Below are 21,162 nucleotides of genomic sequence, written 5' to 3'. Positions count from 1 at the left end.
GGTGTGATACGTATGCGTATATGGAAATCATTTGTCTCTCTCCCTGGAAAGTAAATTTCATTGAAGCCAGGGACCCAGTTTTGTTGTTGAACATAGCTGCTGAATGAATAAATGAGTATAAGTTGACCCCAAAGAGGGAATTTCTGTTGATGAATTGTTTTTAAGTGGAGGGTATGATATAATTTTAGTTTCCTTACAGAGGCCCTTTTCTTGGCAAGATCTTTATTTGAATGAGATTTAACCATCTGCCAAAGAAGCCTGGGTCACAGGAAGCCTCCAAAAACAGGCCGGGAGAGCCACAGAGGAAGGCATAAGGGGAAAGAGAGGTCATCCAAGTCCACTCACTCACTGCTGATCACTAGCGAGCATCCGCTTACCAGGGAGAGACCCAGAGTGGGGGATGGAAGGTTGACCACGCAGAGGAGGCGGCTCTGTGTCTCATGCCCGGGACTCCCAGCCTTGTGGGAGGCGTACAACCTCCCTTGATTTATGTTATCTGCTTGATTTATGATCATTCAGCACTCCTCAAAAATGACTCCAGGAAGTAGTATTAGTGTTTTAGTAATGTACCCATTATTATTTTTTTTTTAATTTATTTATTTATTTATTTATTTTTGGCTGTGTTGGGTCTTCATTTCCGTGCGAGGGCTCTCTCTAGTTGCGGCAAGCGGGGGCCACTCTTCATCGCGGTGCGCGGGCCTCTCACCGTCGCGGCCTCTCTTGTTGCGGAGCACAGGCTCCAGACGCGCAGGCTCAGTAATTGTGGCTCACGGGCCCAGTTGCTCCGCAGCATGTGGGATCTTCCCGGACCAGGGCTCGAACCCGTGTCCCCTGCACTGGCAGGTGGATTCTCAACCACCGCGCCACCAGGGAAGCCCTACCCATTATTTTTGAATTGTGCTCCGTCTCTTGAGCTAAAGACAGGCTGGCGTATTGCAAAAATGGGGCTGAGTATCACAGCTGCTAGAGCAGAATCATCTGGTCTACCCCCAGACCTCCAGGCAGGAAAGGTATTGTTATCCCCATTTCAGAAAGTAGAGGAACCCTGCAATTATAGAACTTACCTAAAGTAATAGAACTAGTAGCAGGGGTCAAAGACCAGATCTCCTGTTGCCCAGGGCAGCGCTCACCCACTATTCCATGGTCCTTACTACTCCAAAGCACCCCTTTTTTTTTTCTGTCACACTGCCTGTTCCTGCCACCCCATGCACACGGGCTTTGGAAAACCTCTCTGCTTATATATGGCCAGAGGCAAGCACACACTTCTTAGGCCCTTCATTATCATACTTCTAAATTAGAAAACAAAATTTGCCTGAATTGCAAATTTAAAGACTTGGGGAAGGGCCGGGGAGGGGGAGAAGTTATTTGTCTTGGATTTCCCATGTTGTTTGTAATGACCAGTGTGCCCTGAGGCTGCTAAATGCACATTAGATGATACCAGTAACGCCCACTGGGTGCGTTGTGTTTGTTCCTCTGCCTTGCAGCCTGCCAGGGAACAAAAATGATCACTGGTATTTGTGGTGGTACTTTACAGTTTACAAAGGGCTGTTGTCACAGATGTCACTTGGTCAATGACTCCAGGAGACTGCAGAGCAAAGTGACTAAAAGCCTGGGTTTTGGAGTCTCCTACTTGCAAGCTGCCTGACTTGGGGCAAGTTACTTATTATCTCATCAATAAAAGGAGCATTATAAACTCATCAATTTGTTGGGAAGATTAAACGTGATAAGGTATAGGAAGTGCTTAGGACATGCGTGACACGTGAAAAATGCTGGCTGTATTGTTACCATTCTTGTTTCAGATATGACTTGTATAAGATCACTTTTAACCAATCTACTGAAAAGGCTGCATCTACAACTTTTATTCTCACTACAACCTTTTTAGCCCCATTCTGTCTGATCTCCCGTTCTTAGTTGACATCTATAGGAGATCCCACAGTTCCTTTGGGTAACCTTCAGGTATTAGTAAACTTGCATTTGTAGATATTAACATTTGAGTCAGATCTAGTATCAGAATATCAGTCTTGTATCTGGTTTAAATCTTCTCCCTTCCGCAGTGCATGGGCTTGACCCCCTCCTGGAAACCTGCAGTAAGAAAGAAGGTCTGTTCTGCTCCTTCTTCAACATTGTTCCATAGCTGCCCCCCTTTAGCTCTACTACTTCTGCTTCCTCTAGGGTTGGGGTGGGGGGGTCGGGAGAAGGATGGGTAAAAGGCCCACGGGGTCTTGTTTGCCTGGTGGCGTTGCTGTCTGTTGGTGCCCTGCATGCAGCACAGCCCAAGTGCTGATCTGTCTCTTGCAGGGCACCTTTGTGATTTCTCTGGAAAAGCTTCTCAGTGACTGACCACGCCTCATCGTCTCCTGTTGTGGGCAGTGCACCTTCCAGCTGACCTGGTCCCACTCCTTCCTCAGCCCCCAATTTTGGTGCTACCCCTCATAGGACTCTGTTGTAGCCATCACACCCTACCAGGTGAAGCTCTTGGGTCGCGTCTTTTCTAGGAAGCTTTAGTCTTCGTTGGCCTCCACGTGGCCCCTGGAGAAAGCACAGGATCCTTCCCCAGCCAGACTCTGGATGCGGAGCTTTGTCTTTGCTTTCATGAGCAACTCTAACCGGCTTCTCGCCTCACCTTTTCGGGCCACATGTAGGTACCATGCCCTGTGTCCTCTAAACTCTAGGGTACCTGCGTGCCGCTCTCCAAATGGTTCTCTCAAGGGCCCTTTTCTTGGCTTGAGGAGGTGGTGCTGGGAGTGGGGAAGCTCTCGTGGGAGGAAGGGAAACACGCAGCCCTCTGCTGACTCTCTTCTGAGAACCCCCCCTCTTCAGTCTCTGCCCCCTAATCTCCTTCTGTGTGTAAACTGAAGGTGGAGAGTACACTGCAAGTTGCAAAACCCTCGTAGCAAGTTCTGCCCGATGTCTTACCCTTCTCTTTAGAAAGTGCTGTCCAATATATGCACTACCAAATGTAAAATAGATAGCTAGTGGGAAGCAGCCGCATAGCACAGGGAGATCAGCTCGGTGCTTTGCATCCGCCTAGAGGGGTGGGATAGGGACGGTGGGAGGGAGACGCAAGAGGGAGGGGATATGGGGATATATGTATGCATATGGCTGGTTCACTTTGTTATTCAGCAGCAACTGACACCATTGTAAAGCAATCATACACCAATAAAGATGTTTAAAAAATAAATAAATAAATGCTGTGTTGCCAACACAGCAAATTCAAAAAAAAAAAGTGCTGTCCATTGAAATATAGTGCAAACCGTAATCCAATTTAAAATGTTCTACTACCCCCATTAACTGTGTAAAAAGAAACAATAACATTCATTTTAATCACATATTTTATCTGCTCCAGTATATCCAAAATACTGTCACATCAACATGTAATCAGTATACAGATTATTGCGATATTTGATGAAAACTCATACCGAGTCTTTGACAGCTGGTGTGTATTTTACACGTACACGTCTCAGCTCACATGCTTGATGACTATTTCAAGTCCTCAGCACCCACGTGTAGCCCTGGCTGCCGTGTGGCCCCACAGCTGGAGAATGTGGAGGGAGCAGGGGCTCACCATCCACTGTTCTCTGCTCCGTTGTTGTTCTCTCTGTATTGTTCTTGGGCCTGAGAACTAAGAGTTCGGTGTGACCTGTACGACGCATCCCAGCCAACACGGGGAGAACTGGGACTCAAATGCAGGTCTTCTGACATCAAGTTCAGTGTTTTGTTTATCTCTACACCATCGTGTCGTTCAAGCAGAAATTGCTGTGCTTGTTCCTGGGACCCTCATTAGTGGAAGGGACATTTGAGGGTGAGAAGATTGCTAAAGAGACATTCGTGTGAGCCGTCTGAGGTTCTAGGGTATCTGCAAGGTACCTAGTCCCTAAAGCATGGGATATAGTCAGAGAGAGAGTACTGAGGGGCCCCTGACAGCATCACATGCTGAAGGAATGGCAGTGGAGGGCAGTGACATCTTAGAGCCCTGTGCTGGCCTGAGCTGGAGCTGCCAGGTAAAGGAAGCACTGCCCTCCAATGGCAAGTATTTCCACAGTACATACTGTTGGCCAAAGAGGAGCTTGGCAAGTCTTTTGCTTTTGCTGTTAAAAAGACTAAAGAAACTATTTAGTGGCGGTGTGTCTTTAAGAAGGGGTACTCATGAGAAGGAATCTTTGGCCAGGCCTGAGATCAGCGTCTTCTATCAGTTCGGTGTGCCTCATTATTTGTACCTAGAACTTTAAAAAGCAGTAAAGCTCACATCTCCCAGAGAACTCAACGCTTCATTGTTAAAGGAATTCATTCTCATTGTAGAAAAGAACAAACAAAACCCCAAATATCACAACGCAGAAAGGCTCCCTGTTAGCATTTGGGGTACTCCTCCCTTGCTTCTCCCACGTGGGTGTACATGCACGTATGTACACCCGCACGTATGTACATGCGCATATGGATGCACATATGTACACCCGTAGCCTAAGGGTTGTATGGAATAGATAAGCTTGTGCATTAATTTTCACTTAATAGTCTGCTGTGAACTTTTCCCTGGTCATTGACATTCTTCACAAGAGTAATTTTAATAGCTGAATGATATTCCATTACATTTTACTGAATGTTAAATTCTCTTTTGGGGTTTGAAGTGGCACGGAATCTGGAAAGGACTGAGGAATGGAAAGGGCATGGGCAGATGGAGGTCGTTTCCCAGGCCTGCCTCTGACTGGCTGTGTGACCTTGATCGACTGAAATTCCATTGTCTCCATATCTAAGTCTACAAAATTAGAGAAATAGTATCTTCCTTATAGAGCCACTGGGAGGCTTCACGGGCGTGTCCTGTGTAAATTGCCCAGCCCAGCGCCTTGCGCATAGTAGATGCACAATAAATGCTTATTCCTATTTATCTTCCCCTTCCCCAGGCCTTTCAAATTCTTTGCCATCAACCAATTCTCAGGCGCCTGCAGCATGTTTCTGGAAAGCATAGTGCTCTCTAAGGTGCCAATGTGTCTTAAAGCTCCTATCTTCTCATTGCTTTGTGGGGACTCTCTGGGGACACATTCTTGCCACCCCAATTTCTGTCCTCTGCACTCAGAGCAGCTGTCAGTGACACGTGATCTAGAGGAGGAGAGCTGGGAGCTTCTCTAGGGTGGAATAGCGACTGTATTGGTTTAGCTCATCGTTCCCGGCAGGAAGACCCCCGAGGACAGAGAACTGGGCACCCAGTGGGTCTACTCGCGTGTATCTGGTTGGCTGAGCTGCAGTTTCCTTCTCATCATTCCTGTCTGCAGTTTCTGCTGTTGGCTCAGCAGTGTGGCAGCAGGGAGAAGGGAGTCATTCTTGAGGCTTTTTTGGTTTGGGACTCTGCCTCTCAGTTCTGGGTTTTTTCCCCATTCTTTCTTCTCTCCAGGCACTTGCTTTAGCTGCTGACCTAGCTTTCTTTCATCAGGCGGGTACAAATTTTGCAATTTGCCTTCCCTTGTCTTGACAGTGGATGTGATTTGTATATGGCTGTATCACATAATGTCCCTATTTATGGCAGCTCTCTAATCCGGAGGTAGGGTTGAGGAGCAGGAAGCGTCAAGCCCGTCTTCTGACCCAGAAACCACTTCTCATTTCTACAGCAACTACCTTCCCCCACGGTCTCTTCCTGACTTGTGGGGACAGCACAGAAAGGTCTGTTGGGATCGTGATCTGTGGGGTTTCACATGTGCTCGTTAAACTTTATAGTAAGGAGCCCCCATGTTGCATGACTCTATGCGATCTGGAACCTGAACCTATGTTGATGTTTTCTTTGTGTATACAAAAAAACAAAAGCAAAAAATTACGTTGAATTGTTAAGCAATAATTAATGCTGGCTTTTAAAAATAAGACTGGAGGAGAGAGAAGTTGGCTTCAAGTCACAATGACGTTTGAGTCGCTGAAGTGGGTTGAATTGGGTAAGCGCATCTGCCTCACTCTGCTTTTGTCCACGGTGCATGCAGTTTTAGTAATCCTTACAGGGTGGGACGGTGATCTCATTTAGCAGACATTTATTGAGCACCTGCTTTTGCCGGGCAACGCGCTGGGGACTGGGAAGACAAAATAAACCAGACACGACCACAGCCCTGAACAAGCTCACGTTTGCTGGAGGAAGGGAGACATAAATAATTACAGTAAGACGTGGTAAGTGCTAGAGGAGTGACGATCAGCCAAGTGCTACGGGAGCCTGGAGCGCTGGACGCCAGTGTCGGCTAAAGCACCTTGGAAGCCTCCCAGACATTTACCTTTTAGGGAAATTTTAAGGATGATGAGAAGCTTGCCAGGTGGAACATGTGGGCAGCCATGTTGGCAGAGAGCACAGCGCCATCAAGGAAAGGGAGGAAAGTGCCAAGCCTTTCAGAGAACTGCAGTTTTTTTCATGACTGGAACACGGGGCTCTTGGAGAAAGATGGAGGCACAGGGATGGGCAGAGGGCACTTTCTTATGGAAACCCAGGAACTATTTTGTTTTCACATAAAAATGGTTTCTTAAATACAACTGCATCACGATGCTGAACCAACCTGTACTCTGGAAGAAAGCCATAGGCAAAACCTTTTAATCATATATACAGAGAAGACATCAACATAGGTTCCTACTCCAGATTTGTGAGCTGCTTCTCTGGTTCAGTGTTAACTAATTAGATGACTGAAAAGTTATGGTCTTGCCCCATGCCTCTTCCTTTTAGATCGGTACAGTGCTCAATGCAAGAGCCCAGGTTTCAGGCAGCCTCTATGGCCCCTGCACCTCTGCTATTAGCTGCCGTGGCCTCTAGCTGTTTCGGGTCGCCCGAGGATAAGAACATCAACACTCTAGGGTGGATGCATCTCAATATTAACAAATAGGAACATAAAGCCTTCACCTCAGCCTACCCTGGTACCTGAGAGAGGTGCAAGAATAGACCCCAGAAACCTGTTCCCTCTGGGTACCAAATCCTTAATTAGGGGCTAACCCCAACGTGCTGCTTAGCTCTTGTATGCTCCTGTACAGCACGTGGGAGAGATGTGGTGTATGAAAAAAGAGAACTGCTTTAATTTAAGTGTCTTCCATTTCTATTTACATTTGTACAGCTCTAGCTTTGTGCCAGGTACTATTCTAAGCAGTTTATACATAATAACTTATTTAATCCTCTTAATAACCCTTTGAAGGTAGGCACTGTTATAACCTCCCCTTATAGATGTGGAAACTGAGATCCAGAGAGAGGGACTAACGTGCTCAAGTTCACGCAGCCAGTACATGGCAGAGCCAGGGTTTGAATCAGGGCAGCCTGATTCCAAGAATCCGTGCTTGCATCCCCATCTGTTGAATCTCTGTGTGGTTACCCAGAATCAAGCCCCACTTCCTTCAGAGATGGTTGCTGTGCAGTAATTGGTTCCTGGAATATTCCTTCCCCTGTGAATCAGTTTGTCCTGAGTTGATCCCACGGCTAACATGTTCATTGCCCAACTATCTCTCTCCACTCCTTACCTTCCAGACTGATCCCTTGGGGCAAAAGCACTGAGTTCTGTCCTCACCACCTTGCTCTGCCCTCCAGTTCTTGTGACCTTGAACCCCAAAGGGACTGATTAATTTGTGAATGCATGTCCAGCTCCCAGGGCAGCTGACACTCTTCCATCCTTGTAGCCAAGGCAGTGCTCATATCAGGCAGAGGTGCCCCGCGTGGCCAGCAGAAGAGGACCATGACCTTGTTGGTTTCGCCATACTCTTCACCCTGGACCATTAATATAGTGTCTGCCCTCCCCATCTCCTGTCTTTACTGACACAGCAAGGTCTAACCCATACTTACCCTCACCATCTCTGTTTTTTTAATGAGAAGAAAATTCCAGTCCTCATCAATTTTTTTGTACAAGTTCTTTAAAGAGCAAATAGAAAGAAATTCAGAGCCCATATATATTTTCCTTCTCTGAGTGGTGTTTATTTAAATGCAGATATCCTGGTTTCCTATGTAGAGTTGCAAGCAATACCTTTCAATTTAAATGTTAATAGGAGTGTAAACTTCAAAATAAAAATTTTTCCACGAGGGAGAATGCTTTTTTCTGGTTCTATTTAATGGTGCTCCTGGTTTTCTTCCTCCACTGCCCTCATCGTCCACCCCCTTCTGCCCTCTCCTTTCCACTGCACTGAGCTAAATTCTTTTTCTAAAAAGTTTAGAATGCACCTTTCTCATTTCGAACATTAGAATGTCAAACATTACAGTCGTGGAATACAGATATTAGACTCAAACCCAACGCAATTCATGAAAAGATTTTTCTTTATCTCAGCCTTTGCCTGCCCAACTCACTATTCCAAGTTCTTTCCCAGGGGATTATTCTTAGGCTGACCCCGCATAATATTTTTCCATGGCTTCAGATAGTTGAGTTAGGTTTTCTTTTTCCTTTTCCTTTTCCTTTTCCTTTCCTTCCCCTCCACCTCCTTCCCTCCCTCCCTCCTTGCCTCCTTCCTTCTTTCTACAAAAAGGCAGGAAAAGATGGGGAAAGAAATAACAGTTGACCCTTGAACAGCACAGTTTTGAACTACATGGGTCCACTTATTCGCGGGTGTTTTTCAAGAGTACATACTACAGTAGCACAACATGCGTAGTTGACTAAATCCATGGATGCAGAACCGTGGATTCAGAGAAGCTAAGTGTACAGAGGGCCGATGATAAGTTATACATGGATTTTCCACTGTGCGGCGGATCGGTGCCCCAACTCCCCTCATTGTTCAAGGGTTAACTGTACAAGCTATGTAAATTCCTGGGTGCAGAGTACTGCTGTGAGCCCAGTGAGCAATCACAAAGAGTAAAAAAGGCAGTTTCTGACTCCTAAGGAAATGAAATTGACACATGGGATAATGCAGATGGGCAGGAATGGGGCCATCTATATGTGGGTCATTCCATAGGCAGAGTGGCCTTTGGGATTTTCTCAAATGCAAATAAAAAGCAACAAAGATTTAAAGATAATCAAAATAATATCTAATGCCTTCAATCCAAATATGGTGACTATAATAACCTTTCTAAGGACATCGTGGACCAAATTTTGTGTATGAATGTGATATCTGGCTTCATCTTTTATTTTTTTATTTTCTCTTTCCTTCATTTCCTTATTGATTATTTTTATCCTGTTATACTGTGTGCATTTTGTAAGACTCCTAAATCTTTTGGAACAAGATAGGACTGTGAATCCATAAACTGGAATTGGTTTTATAATATTAATTTCAATGATTTTGATCCCATTATTATAAGGTGTTAGTTTTGTTCTTCAGAGAGTTCTTTTCATTAGTATCCTGTTCTTATTTCATGGAGGCAAAGTATGTTTCTTCTCTTGTCTCTTGGGGATATTAATAATTTTTAAATTTATTTTAAAAATTTTTCATACAATTCTTAAAGATTACTTTCCATTTACAGTTATTACGAAATATTGGCTATATTCCCCATGTTGTACAATACATCCTTGAGCTTATCTTACACCCAGTAGTTTGTTTCTCCCACCCTCACCCCTGTATTCCCCCTCCCATCCCCCACTGATAAGCACTAGTTTGTTCTCTGTATCTGTGAGTCTGCTTCTTTTTTGTTATATTCACTAGTTTGTTGTATTTTTTAGATTCCGCATATAAGTGATGTCATACAGTATTTGTCTTTCTCTGTCTGGCTTGTTTCATTTAGCATAATGCCCTCCAAGTCCATCCATGTTGCTGCAAATGGCAAAATTTTGTTATTTTTTTTATAGGATACTGAGTAGTATTCCATTGTGTGTGTGTGTATAAACATATATATCACATTTTCTTTATTCATCTGTTGATGGACATTTAGGTTGCTTCCATATCTTGGCAATTGTAAATAATGCTGCTATGTACACTGGGGTACATGTATCTTTTCAAATTAGTGTTTTTGTTTTTTTCGGATATATACCCAGGAGTGGAATTGCTGGGTCATAGGGTAGTTCTAGTTTTAGTTTTTTGAGAACCCTCCATACTGTTTTCCACAGTGGCTGCACAAATTTGCATTGCCGCCAACAGTGCACAAGGGTTCCCTTTTCTCCACATCCTCACCAACATTTGTTATTTGTGGTCTTTTTGATGATGGCCATTCTGACAGGTATGAGGTGGTATCTCATTGTGGTTTTGATTGGCATTTCCCAGTAATAATTTTTAATTATTGTTTCTTTTCCCTGCAGTTTGTTTCCTTAAGCTCTTCTTCTCACAGCTTATAGCTTTTAGCTTTAAGCTATAGCTTTTCAGGTATTTGGGGCTGCCTGGAAGCCCTGAGTCGGGGGTGGGCTTGCCAATGGGAAGCTTCACTGTAGATGGTTGGAGCGGCTGCTTGTGCCTCCCTCGCAACACACAGTAACAATGTGTCTAGATATTTTCTCTTGTGCTGGTCATCACCAGAAAGGTCTCTCCCAGCTTCCAGGCGATAGGGCAAAGGCAGGGCAGTCTGCTTCTGAGAGCCAGGCAGAAGAGGTCTGGGGTCTCAAGGGTAAGCATTCAACATTCTGTATGTGCACAGACAACTTGCTCTGTGCATAATGACCCTCAGCTGTGCCGGCCAGCCCTCACCTGAGCTTGTCAAACCCCAGTCCTAAGTACGCCCACTCCACTCTGGGAGGTAGGGGAAAGGGGGTAGCCCCAGAGGTGTGGAGTGGGTGGGGGGAGCTAGGGTTCTAGTTCCAGCTCAAACAACTTGTACCAAATCCTTGTTTTATCTCCCTCCCCTCTGCTTAACTTCCTGATCCAAAGGTGGTTTTTGATGCCAGTTCCTGAGCCTTTTGGGGATTTGGCAGGATGGTTTTCAGCTTGCCCCCTGCTGGCTCTCACCTTAGCTCTTCAGTTCTGCTGAGGCAATTGCACTGTCTCTCAGCTTTACGGTTTCCAATCTTCTGTTGCCGCTGTCTCCTTTCCTAGTTTCCCCTTCTGTGTGAATTTCTGTCTTAAAAAAAAAAATCTTGTAACTATAATCCTGGCTTAATTTGGGAGGAAGAAATACTAGATACATTAATTACATCTTAACTTTACTTTCCCACACAACTCAATAAGCCAACTCACTCCTTTTTTTAGTTCACGGGTTTGAGACTGTTAATAAATTATTTAACTTCTTTAAATCCTGCAAAATAGGAATATTTCTTGTCCTACCTACCTTATAAGTTGTTGCTGCAGCTGCCCTGAGTTACCATGTGGGTCTGAGGGCAAAATAACCAGCTGTACTTGCATGGCTCTAGCAAAATCAGGCTCACAGGGTGATGGTGAATATCCTCCCAGGTCAGTGAAAATACTCAGACCTGACCTCTGGTTTTCATCCTTCTTTCCAGATCAACAACTTAACATGATCCTCAGCTTTTGTTGACCAAGCCTTTGGGAGACAGCAGAGTGTACCTAGTCTGTGTTGGAGGCACAGCCCTGCCTGACCTGGGACACAGATGACTATTATCTGTCTCAGGACTTTTGGAAGAGGAATTACTCTCTCCATTTCCCTTCCTGCCTTTTGCTCTGTTTTCTTCTAAGTAAAGCACTTTGCTTTCATCCACCAGCAGCAGTACCCTTCCCTCTTTTTAACAATTTGCATTTCTCTTTTCCTGCCCAGCCCACTTTTCCACCCCTGGCCCAAGTGCGCACACCTTACAGGACCCCTTCTCCATTCAGTCCCCCAGGCAGTACCTTTGCTCCCATGGGTCTGCACAGCCCAGGGACCAGTACCGGCCAAGTGCAGCAGGAAGGGGCTCTGGGGCTTCAGCAGGTTTGTCCTCTGTAGTGCTGGCAGAGCGGCCGAGATTCTTCCTAGAAACCCTCCAGTTACTGAAAAGGGAACCATTGGTTTCACAGGGGCATAGAAGAGAAATTTCCTGACCTGTTTAAGGGGATATAAATCTCCTTTAGACTGAAAATACCCTGACCTCTCTTTTCCCATTCCCATCACCTGCTTGCCCTTGACTACGGTGGAGAGTGGAGGAAGCAAAGAGTGACGGATGTGACGGCTACCTGGCTGCGGCCGGCACTCCGGGTCAGCAGGGCTGGGAAGGACCAAGGAGAGCTCAGTAAAGCGGGAACCGGCTCTCTGTGCATTTCCGCCTCTGGGACGGGGCCCTGTCAGGTCCCCCCGCCTCCTCAGGGGGAGGCTCCACTGCTGTTCTCCTTCCCACCCCCCAACCAGCTTCCTCCCTGGAGGGCGGGGAGGCGGCTGCCAGTGTGTGGTCTTCGGTGTGAGGACAAGGCACGTGGACCACATCCGTCTCCAGCGTGAGGGCGGCGGCAGGGAGGGCAGGAGGTCTCCAGCCACACTGTGCCAGGGATCCTCTGTTTGCTCTGCACTGGAGTGAGGGAGAGGCAAAGAGGGGACGTGACGCCTGTGAGGTGCTCCCCACGGAAACCTGGGTGTTGGTTTCCCGGGGATGAGAAGAGAGCGTCCGTGCTTGCTTGGATGCGAGGCGGGGGGAGGGGGGGATTGATATAGTTTGCTGTCTGGTCCCCCGCATCACACACACCACACACACACACACTCCCTCCCTTCCTCCAGGAGAAGGGAATGCCTGGGGGATCTCCAGGCTGCTCTGAAATCCCCACCTCCCACCCCTTAGGGCAGAGGCCCAGACAAATGGCTCCTGTTGGGAGCCCCTTCGTCGTGGTGTGTTACCCAGGAGGGGGTGAGAAGGCCGGATTCCAGGGGAGGCGGGTGAGGCGGGTGGGGTGGAGGAGGCACCGGAGGGCGGGGCTGGAACTGGCAGGAAGCCAAGCCGAGCGAGATGCTGAATGAGGCTGACATGGCAGCAGCTCTGCCCTCTCCCTTCTGCTAAAAATACCACCTTTCCAGACGGCCCTCCTCCCCCCTGTGCCTACGCCAGGCTTTGTCTGGCGGGTCAGTGGGGCGTGGAGCGGAGAAGGGCCTGATCTGGAAAACCGGGTTGACCTGAGGAAGCTTCCTCGGGGGTACAGTCTGAGAGCAGGAAGCGTGGTGCCCACCCTGCAACCTCACGTGCAAGGGAAGCTGAGCCCCTGGGGGCTGGGCTGGAGAAGGAGGAAAGCGATGCTACCGGCAGCTTCATGCTCACACCTGACCTCCTGGGAGACCAGCGAACCCTGGAGGGAAGGGAGGGAGTCCTTGGCAGGTGCAGCCAGACTGCCAGGACCCAGCCCAGCTCCAACGGTCCATTTGTCTGGTTCTCACTGCCCGGAGAGGTGAGTAATGCTGGATTATGACCGGGGAGCCGCACAGATCGGGGTTTGTCGCCCTGTCCTACCACTCACTCTATGGCTTTCAGCAACTTGCTCCGTTTTTCAGATAGGGATAAAGACAGTACCTATCGTAGAAGGTCGAGAGAGAAGCCTTGGGAAGACCAGTGCTGTGCCTGGCCCAAAGGAGACGTAAAAGAAATGGCAGCTCTTAGGATGATGATCTCTCCCTGTGCTTACGGACCAAGCTGTCCCAGCATGTGTTTGCACGCGAGGAGACAGTCACCACTGGGGGCTCTGTCCTCTGCAAAGGAAGCTTGGTTGTACCACCCTGTCTGTAAAGGGCAGGTCGCCTCCCTGCCCCCTCGCCCGGGGCCGGGGTGCCCTGGACCCTGAGTTCCGGGCCCTGATGCTAACGTTGCCTGCCTGCTTCCCCGCAGACCTGCGAAGGATGACGGCCGGCTTCATGGGCATGGCGGTGGCCATCATTCTCTTCGGCTGGATTATTGGTGTGCTGGGCTGCTGCTGGGACCGAGGCCTGATGCAGTATGTGGCAGGGCTTCTCTTCCTCATGGGAGGTAAGGCCTGGGGGCTGCGGGATGGGGGGGTCCTGGTTACTGGGATTCCGAGAGAATGGCTGGTGGGCGTGTGGACGAAGGCCCAGGCTCGGCGGGGCCCTTTCATTCACTCATTCAGCGAACATGCTTTGAGCTCCTCTTAGCCACTCTCCACTGCTGGTCCTTGCGCTCGGGCGTCTGCCCACCTGGTGTGGGAAAGACTGCGGCGATGGCATTGAAAGAGGTGTCAGATCTGGGGCAAGTGAGAACCCAGGGGATACTCGGGCGTTTTATGCACATACTGTACATACTATGCTTTGGGGTGGGCGGCAGGTGCTATCTGGGCGGTTTCCCCTTCAAAAGCCTACCTTTACCCTTGATTTATGGGTCTTAATGCTGCTCCCATTTCCAAACGAGGCTCTAAAGGTGGTAAGACAGGGCTAGACCTTCGTCACATGTCTCCCTTACCCTCTGTGTACTGTCAGGGCCGTAGAACCAATCCCACCCTTATAAAGGGCTGTATATAAGCAGAGCTGTATAGCTGTGAGGGAATAGGTTCCAATCCACGGGAAGTAAAAGTTAATCCACTATCTACCCGTGCCTCTTTTCTCCCTGAAGAGCTGAAACGTGCTTTTTGGTCTCCTGGTTTGAGTCTCAGTCTGAAGCCAAAGCTAACGTCGGAATGCCCATCACAGGGCACTCCTCGGGGAGAAGTGGATGGACGCCTTGCGTGGAGTTAGGAAGAGGGGGAATTGGGCTTGGACAGAGGGAGTTAGAAATATGCGCAGGGACAAAGGACAGTGAGTCCCATGCGTGGAAACCACCGTCAGGTAGATGGCAGGCACCACGTGACTGGCCTGACTCAGGGTCTCGGCAGGGGCGGGAGGTGGAGGAGTGGGTCCGGCTGGAGAAAGGAGGCGGCTGTCCTCCTAGGGGGACGGAGAGATCTGGGGGCTAGTGAGTGAGCTGTGGGTTGGGAGAGGCGGAGGAGAGTTGCAGGGGTCCGCCTCGTGCCTGACCGTTTATCCTTGTTCCCCCGAAGCACAGACACCCTGTGCCTCCCAGATCCTCTGCCATCAGAGTAAGCTGCCCCCTGCCCAGCACTGCCTCCCTGTGGGTCCCACACCGGCACTTAGGGCAGAGGCTGGGGACGGAGAGGCATGGGTGGCTCCTTCACCCCTCCTTCCGGTCTCCCGCTGAGACAGGGGCCCCCAAAACCAGCCCCACCACCTTTTCTGCACCCGGGTGTCCTCCTCACTGAAGCGAGGGTCACACTTGGCCCTGGATTTCCATACTTGGTGTTAGCAGCACGGAGTCTTTTTTGTTTCCACCTTCCAGTCAGAATCTTCCGTGGACCCCAAAAAGTGAAAAGATAAAAGTGGAGTGGCTCTGTTTGTAGTGAGTGTTCTCTCTAAGATTCTTGTGGTTGCACAAAGGTGGGCTCCAGTAAAACGGGGCTTTTCTAAGGCTCTAGAGAGGGCTCCCAGGGATGGAGAAAAGCTGAGCAAACAGGCCTCGGGCAGAGCAGAAATCCAGGAGCCCTGGGAGCTGATACTCTTTCATGTCTGCCTCTTCCGAGGTGATCGTCATCCCCTGCACGTTCCCCTCTCCCGGCCGGCACTTGGCTCACATCCTGCCCAGGTGCTAAGCCTTCCAACTCTGACAGCTTCCAGAGAAAGACAGAGTGATGGGCCCACTGGTCTTTCCAGGCCGGGCCACACATCACTGTGACTTGAAGAGGGGGGGTCCCTGGGACACTTCCCACTCATCTGAGACCCTGGGTAGGAACTCTCCCAGAAGAGGGTGTGGGGCAGACAGTGGGGGGCAGGAGGGTGCCTGGAGCCCTGTCCCCCATTTGCTAAGGTAGCACGCAGGAGCCTAGGGCTCTGGGGACGCCAGTTGAAAGCCCTTGGGCTGGACTGGGGACCTGAGGCCCCTCTCCACAGGGAATGAGTGAGGGTGTTGCTTCCCTTCTGCCTGGTTAGTGGTTCTCAATCACCACACAGTCGAATCACCTGCAGAACTTTTAAAAGTACTGGTGCTAGGGCCTCACCCCAGACCAATCCAAGCCGAACTTCTGGGGATGACCCTCAATAAGGGGTGAGAGCTGGGGGAATAGATGACCTGTAAATTTCCCTCCAGCTCTGAAATGTTATGTTCTGGGGATGAATCAGTTGGGCAAGACCTCTCGTGATTTGTTTTCTTCCTTCCCCCGATGGCCCCCCTCCGCCCCGTTTTATGACTACCTTAGGCAGCGTCAGACAGGGAAATGCTGTCACAGGGCTTCGATTATTACTATGGAGGCCTATCCGAGCCCTGATCACCGAGGGTCCCAGCTAAACCCACTTCCCCAGCACATGCACTCCCTTTCTTTTTTTTTAATGGAAAAACCATAGTTCATAGTAAAATGTTAGCATCCAGAAGAACTCTGGGGAAGCTGCTGTCCTAAGAGCTGTTTCTTCCTGACGGGATCGTTGTTCTGGTGGGAGTGGAGCCATCTCATCCACCATGGGGCTCTGTTACCTGTGTCCATAGGTAGAACTGTCCTCCCCCCAAGGAGGCTGAGGAGGGAAGTGGTGTCCACACACCTCATGGGTACCATCAGAGAGGCCCCAGTAGGAGAGGAAGAAGGACAAAGCCGCTAAGAGCTGATCCCTTGAACCCTGGTCTTTTGGGGAAGATAAAGCTCTAGGTGGGGGAGGGCACCCTCTTCCTTTTCAAATTAGTGCCCTTTCCAAGGAGGCCTGACACAGTTTCAGGGGTTCCCAATGCCCAGGGCAGCTGCCGCCTGCTGACCCCATGAGTGTGGTTTAGTTGGAGCCTGGGAGGAAGCAGACTCTGTAGAAGCTGTGCCTCCCCCATCCCTCCTCAGCGCCGAGAGCTGCTGAGAGGTTGGGTGCCAAGCCCAAAAGGAAGTCTTGTCCTGTAGAACCCCGTGTGTCAGAAAGAGACACGTCAGCATCAACCCCTCCCAGAGCCCGACGGCTGCCTGCCCTCCAGGAGTTCATCTTCTAGGGCTGACCTTTGAAGGGCTTGGAGAGTCAGCTACCTGTGACAGCCACCTCATGAGCACGGCAGAGCAGTCACTCAGACTGTAGATATTTGTGACCAGAAGGTCCCACGGCCTTACCTTTCACCCAGATTGGCATTTCAGGCACCCGTAACTGAGCACAGACTACGGCCCAAGGGGTTAGACTGGGCAGCAAGTGAGAAAGGTGGTGGGCACCAACTGCCGCAGTGCTGGCCGGGTGTGGGTGTGGTGAGCGGCTGAAAAGGAGGGGTTGGCAAGAGCGGAAAAGGTAAATTTAAAGTCAAGGGTCGGAAGATGGAATTGCAGTTGACTTTAGATGAACCGGCTGAGGCTGAAATACACACAGAAGAGTTCTATTGATAACCTCTTCTCTGTTCCCACATGAAAGGAGGTGACCCACACTGGGCACTTCTCTTTTCTCGATTTAACTATTTCCGGGGTTAAAGAGAGGGCACCCCGCGCCTCGTGAGATGACTAGCAACAAATTGTTTGATTAACGCTCAACGCAGAGGAGGCAATTAGTTAAGTATGGCAGCTCTGTGGGGTCAGGAGGCTGCGGGTGGTGAGTGGGATCCAGTTTCCCCTTTGGCATGGCCTCCAGGGGAGAATCTAGCCCAGAGTGGTACAACAGCGTTTGGGTGCAACTGCCAGAAACAAGTGTCCGGATGCATCATCCGTGAGATTCAGAAGCACGGGGACAGGATGACATGGGGGCAGGGCAGTGTGGCAGGGAGCATGTGACTCCTACGATTACTTGTAATTCACTCGCCGGGCGAACCTAGAGCCACCTCATGGACACAGATCCACAAGATGGGTGTGAACATCTAACACCCATGCCCCGCCCCTCAGCACCCCCTCACACGTCCTCGTCCTCCCACTCTTGGAAGGCATCCGTCATCTCTGCCGTGAGCTTTCATCTAGGCTAATGCTGGAGCCTCCTATCTAGACTCTGGCACCCGGCAGTCAGTCCTTCACAGGGCAGTTGGCATAATATTTTTGAAACTATAACTCAAATATTCACTCATCTACCAATGCTCAAAAAGCTTACACTTGAACTTAAAATCCAAACTCTTTACCCTTCTTTAGAAGCTATCTTAGATAGCTTGGGCTGCTATAACAAAATACCAGACACTGGGTGGCTTATAAAGAACAGAAATTTATTTCTTGCTGTCCTGGAGTCTGGGAAGTCCAAGATCAAGGCACTGGCAGATTCGGTGTCTGGTGAGAACCTGCCTTCTGGTTCATAGATGTCATAGATGGTACCTTCTTGTGTGTTCTCATATGGTGGCACGGCCAAGGGAACTCTCTGGGGCCTCTTTGATTTATTTTAAATTTATTTATTTTTGGCTGCATTGGGTCTTTGTTGCTATGTGCAGGCTTTCTCTAGTTGCGACGAGCGGGGGCTACTCTTTGTTGCAGTGCGCGGACTTCTCATTGCGGTGGTTTCTCTTGTTGCGGAACACGGGCTCTAGGCATACGGTCTCAGTAGCTGCGGCATGTGGGCCCTAGAGCGCGTGGGCTTCAGTAGTTGTGGCATGCAGGCTCAGTAGTTGTGGCTCGTGGGCTCTAGAACACAGGCACAGTAGTTGTGGCGCACGGGCTTAGTTGCTCCACAGCATGTGGGATCCTCCCGGACCAGGGCTTGAGCCCGTGTCCCCTGCATTGGCAGGCAGGTTCCTAACCACTGCATCACCAGGGAAGCCCTGGGGCCTCTTTTATAAGGTCACTAATGCCATTCACGAGGGCACCACCCTCATGACCTAATCACCTCCCAAAGGCCCCTCCATTTAATACCAAAGTCTCGGGGGTTAGCATTTCAACATATGAATTTGGGGGCACGCAAACATTCAGTCCACGGAGGAAACCCTATGTAATCTGGCTCATTCTACCTCCCCCACCTCCTTTCCTATTCTTTCCCCTACGCTCATGTCATTCCAGCCACACAGGCTGCCTCTCTCCCGGTACACACACAGTTTTACTTCAAGGCTGTGGAGCAGCCTGATAGCTTTGCCCACAGTGCTTTCCCTGCCAATGCCTCATGACTGGCTCCGCTTAGGATTCAGATTCCAACTGAAAAGTCACCCCCTCAGAGAGGGCTTCCTCGACCACCCAATTTAACAAAGCTACCCAGTTGCTCTCTACATTTTAATTAATTAAATTTTCTGCAGCACACCCACTACTTTATGACATGTTTATTGTTGATGTGTTTTGGTTGCTTTTTTTTTTTTTTTTAAGCAGCTTAAAACAAACATTTGTTACCTCACAGTTTCCATGAATCAGAATTCCAGGCAGGCTTAACTGGGTTCTCTGCTCAGGGTCTCACAAAACTGCAGTCCAGGTATCAACCAGCACTGGGGTCTCGTCTGAGGCCAGGATCCTCTTCCAAGATTATGATGCTGTTGGCAGAATTCGTTCCCTGCAGCTGTAGGACTCAGGGAAGCTTACTTACACAAAGCCAGCAGGAGAAGAGAGTCTCTGACTTCTTCCATCTCTGACCTTCAGATTCTTTTTTTTAAATAGACTTTCTTTTTTGGAACAGTTTTAGGTTTACAGAAAAACTGAGCAGATAGTACAGAGAATTCCCATATTACCCTTTGCCCTTGCACACAGTTTTCCCTATTATTAACATCTTACATTAGTACAGTACATTTATTGCAATTAATGAATAAATATTGGTACATTGTTATTAATTAGTGTCCATAGTTACTTAGATTCTAAGTTTTACCTGATATCCTTTTTCTGTTCCTGGACCATCCAGGATCCCCCGTTACATTTAGTTGTCATGTTTCCTTGGTCTCCTCTTTCTGTGACAATTTCTCAGACTTTCCTTATTTTTAATGACCTTGACAGTTGAGTACTTGAAGAGTACTGGTCATCCGTATTGTAGGATGCTCCTCTGTTGGAACTTGTCTGATGTTCTTCTCGTGATTAGACTGGGTTATGGGTTTGGGGAGGAAGATCACACAGGTGAAGCGCCATTTTCATCACATCATTTCAAGGATACATACTATCACTATTACCCTTCATCACCTGGCTGAAGGAGTATGTGTCAAGTTTCTCTACTGTAAAGTTACTCTTTTTTCCCCTGTTTCCATACTGTCCTCTTTGGAAGGAAGTCACTAGGCACAGCCCACACCTAAGGAGTCGGGGGTTATGTTTCTCCTCCTTTAGGGTAGAGCAGCTACATAAATTATTTGGAATTCTTCTGCCCAGGAGATTTGTCTCTTCTTCCCTGTTTATTAATTGATTCAATCATTTATTTATATCAATGTGGACTCGTGAATGTTTATTTTATACTTTGGGTCATAATTCAGTACTATATTTGTTGTCCAGTTCCGGCTTTGGCCACTGGGAGCTCTTTAGGTTGGCCCCTGTGCCCCTTTGGTGTACTCTTATCCATGTGGGGTTTTGCTTTGGCTTTTTGTGAGTACTTCCTTAGTTTTGGGCACTACAAGGAGCTCCAGGCTCATCTCGTGTATTTCCTGCCCCAGTCTTAGAACCGGCCACTTCTTCAAGGAACCTGGTTCCTTTTATTGGAGAATGGTATTAGAAACCAAGATCTGGACACTAGGTGTCTGCAGTGTTTCTAACATTTTGTATTTTTTCATTGCCTCCCACTGCGCACTTCCCACCACCAACATAGATGTCAGCTCCAAGAGCTCCAGAACTTTGCCTTATTCTCCAAGGCACCCCCTGTGTCTGGAACAGTGTCTGCAGCCTCAAATATCTGTTGAATGCATGTATCAGAAAAGGGAATTATGTACAACAGAGAAAGTGTTTTGTTTTTTCTTGATAGAGCAGCAGTCCTTCAAGAAATTAGCCTGTCTTATCTTCTGTTCTTGGTCTGAGCTCTTCTTCCATGGGGCTCCTTATTCTCTTTTTATCTTTGTTTGAATAGTCCTGGGGTCTGTCCCAGATTCCTTTTGGATGTAGGATATGAATTATACATGACCTCATGAAGAACTTTCTGCCTTTAATTTGGAATCCTAGAATGTTAGAAATGGCAGGGGCCTTAGAGACCATCCAGTTCAACCTTCTTGTGTTTCCAGATAAGAGTAGTTGTGTCCGTTGTCCGAGGTCATCCAGTCTAGTGAGTGGCAGAACTGGAGCCAGAGCCCAGCCCGTGACACCAGCCTGGATCCTCGCAGCCCATCCTTGTGCATCTGCTTTCAGCTCCTCGTGATGGAGATCCCCCTGACCCCCTGCGCCACACACGTCTTCCCACACTAGCACAGCTCCAATTCTGTGCTTCTAAGCAGGTGCCAGTCCCAGAATCTTGCTCTATTCCCTTTCTATTCCTCCCTTCTCAGAGCACGAAGGGGCATATGGAGGAGACAGTGGCCAGAATTGAGGGCACAGGTGGTAAGGTCCTTTTCCTCCCACCTGTGATCAGTGTAACATTTTCTACCTTCCCAGTCAGTCAGGAGAGCAAAGAGAGTGCCC

General features: G+C 48.6%; 1 protein-coding gene across 1 annotated transcript in view; it reads left to right on the top strand.

Annotated features, from left to right (window-relative positions):
* The window catches only part of TMEM178B (transmembrane protein 178B), a 354,285-nt gene that overhangs the window by 306,942 nt on the left and 26,181 nt on the right, over positions 1-21,162 (top strand). Inside the window, exon 3 of the mRNA XM_036863703.1 lies at positions 13,572-13,709. Within this exon, the coding sequence (XP_036719598.1) occupies positions 13,572-13,709 (138 nt within the window). The remainder of the gene's footprint in view (positions 1-13,571; positions 13,710-21,162) is intronic.

The sequence above is a fragment of the Balaenoptera musculus genome, chromosome 9, assembly GCF_009873245.2.
Source record: "Balaenoptera musculus isolate JJ_BM4_2016_0621 chromosome 9, mBalMus1.pri.v3, whole genome shotgun sequence".
Classification (NCBI taxonomy): Eukaryota; Metazoa; Chordata; class Mammalia; order Artiodactyla; family Balaenopteridae; genus Balaenoptera; species Balaenoptera musculus.
The sequence above is the reverse complement of the archived record's forward strand: the minus strand, read 5'-3'. Positions and strand labels throughout refer to the sequence as shown.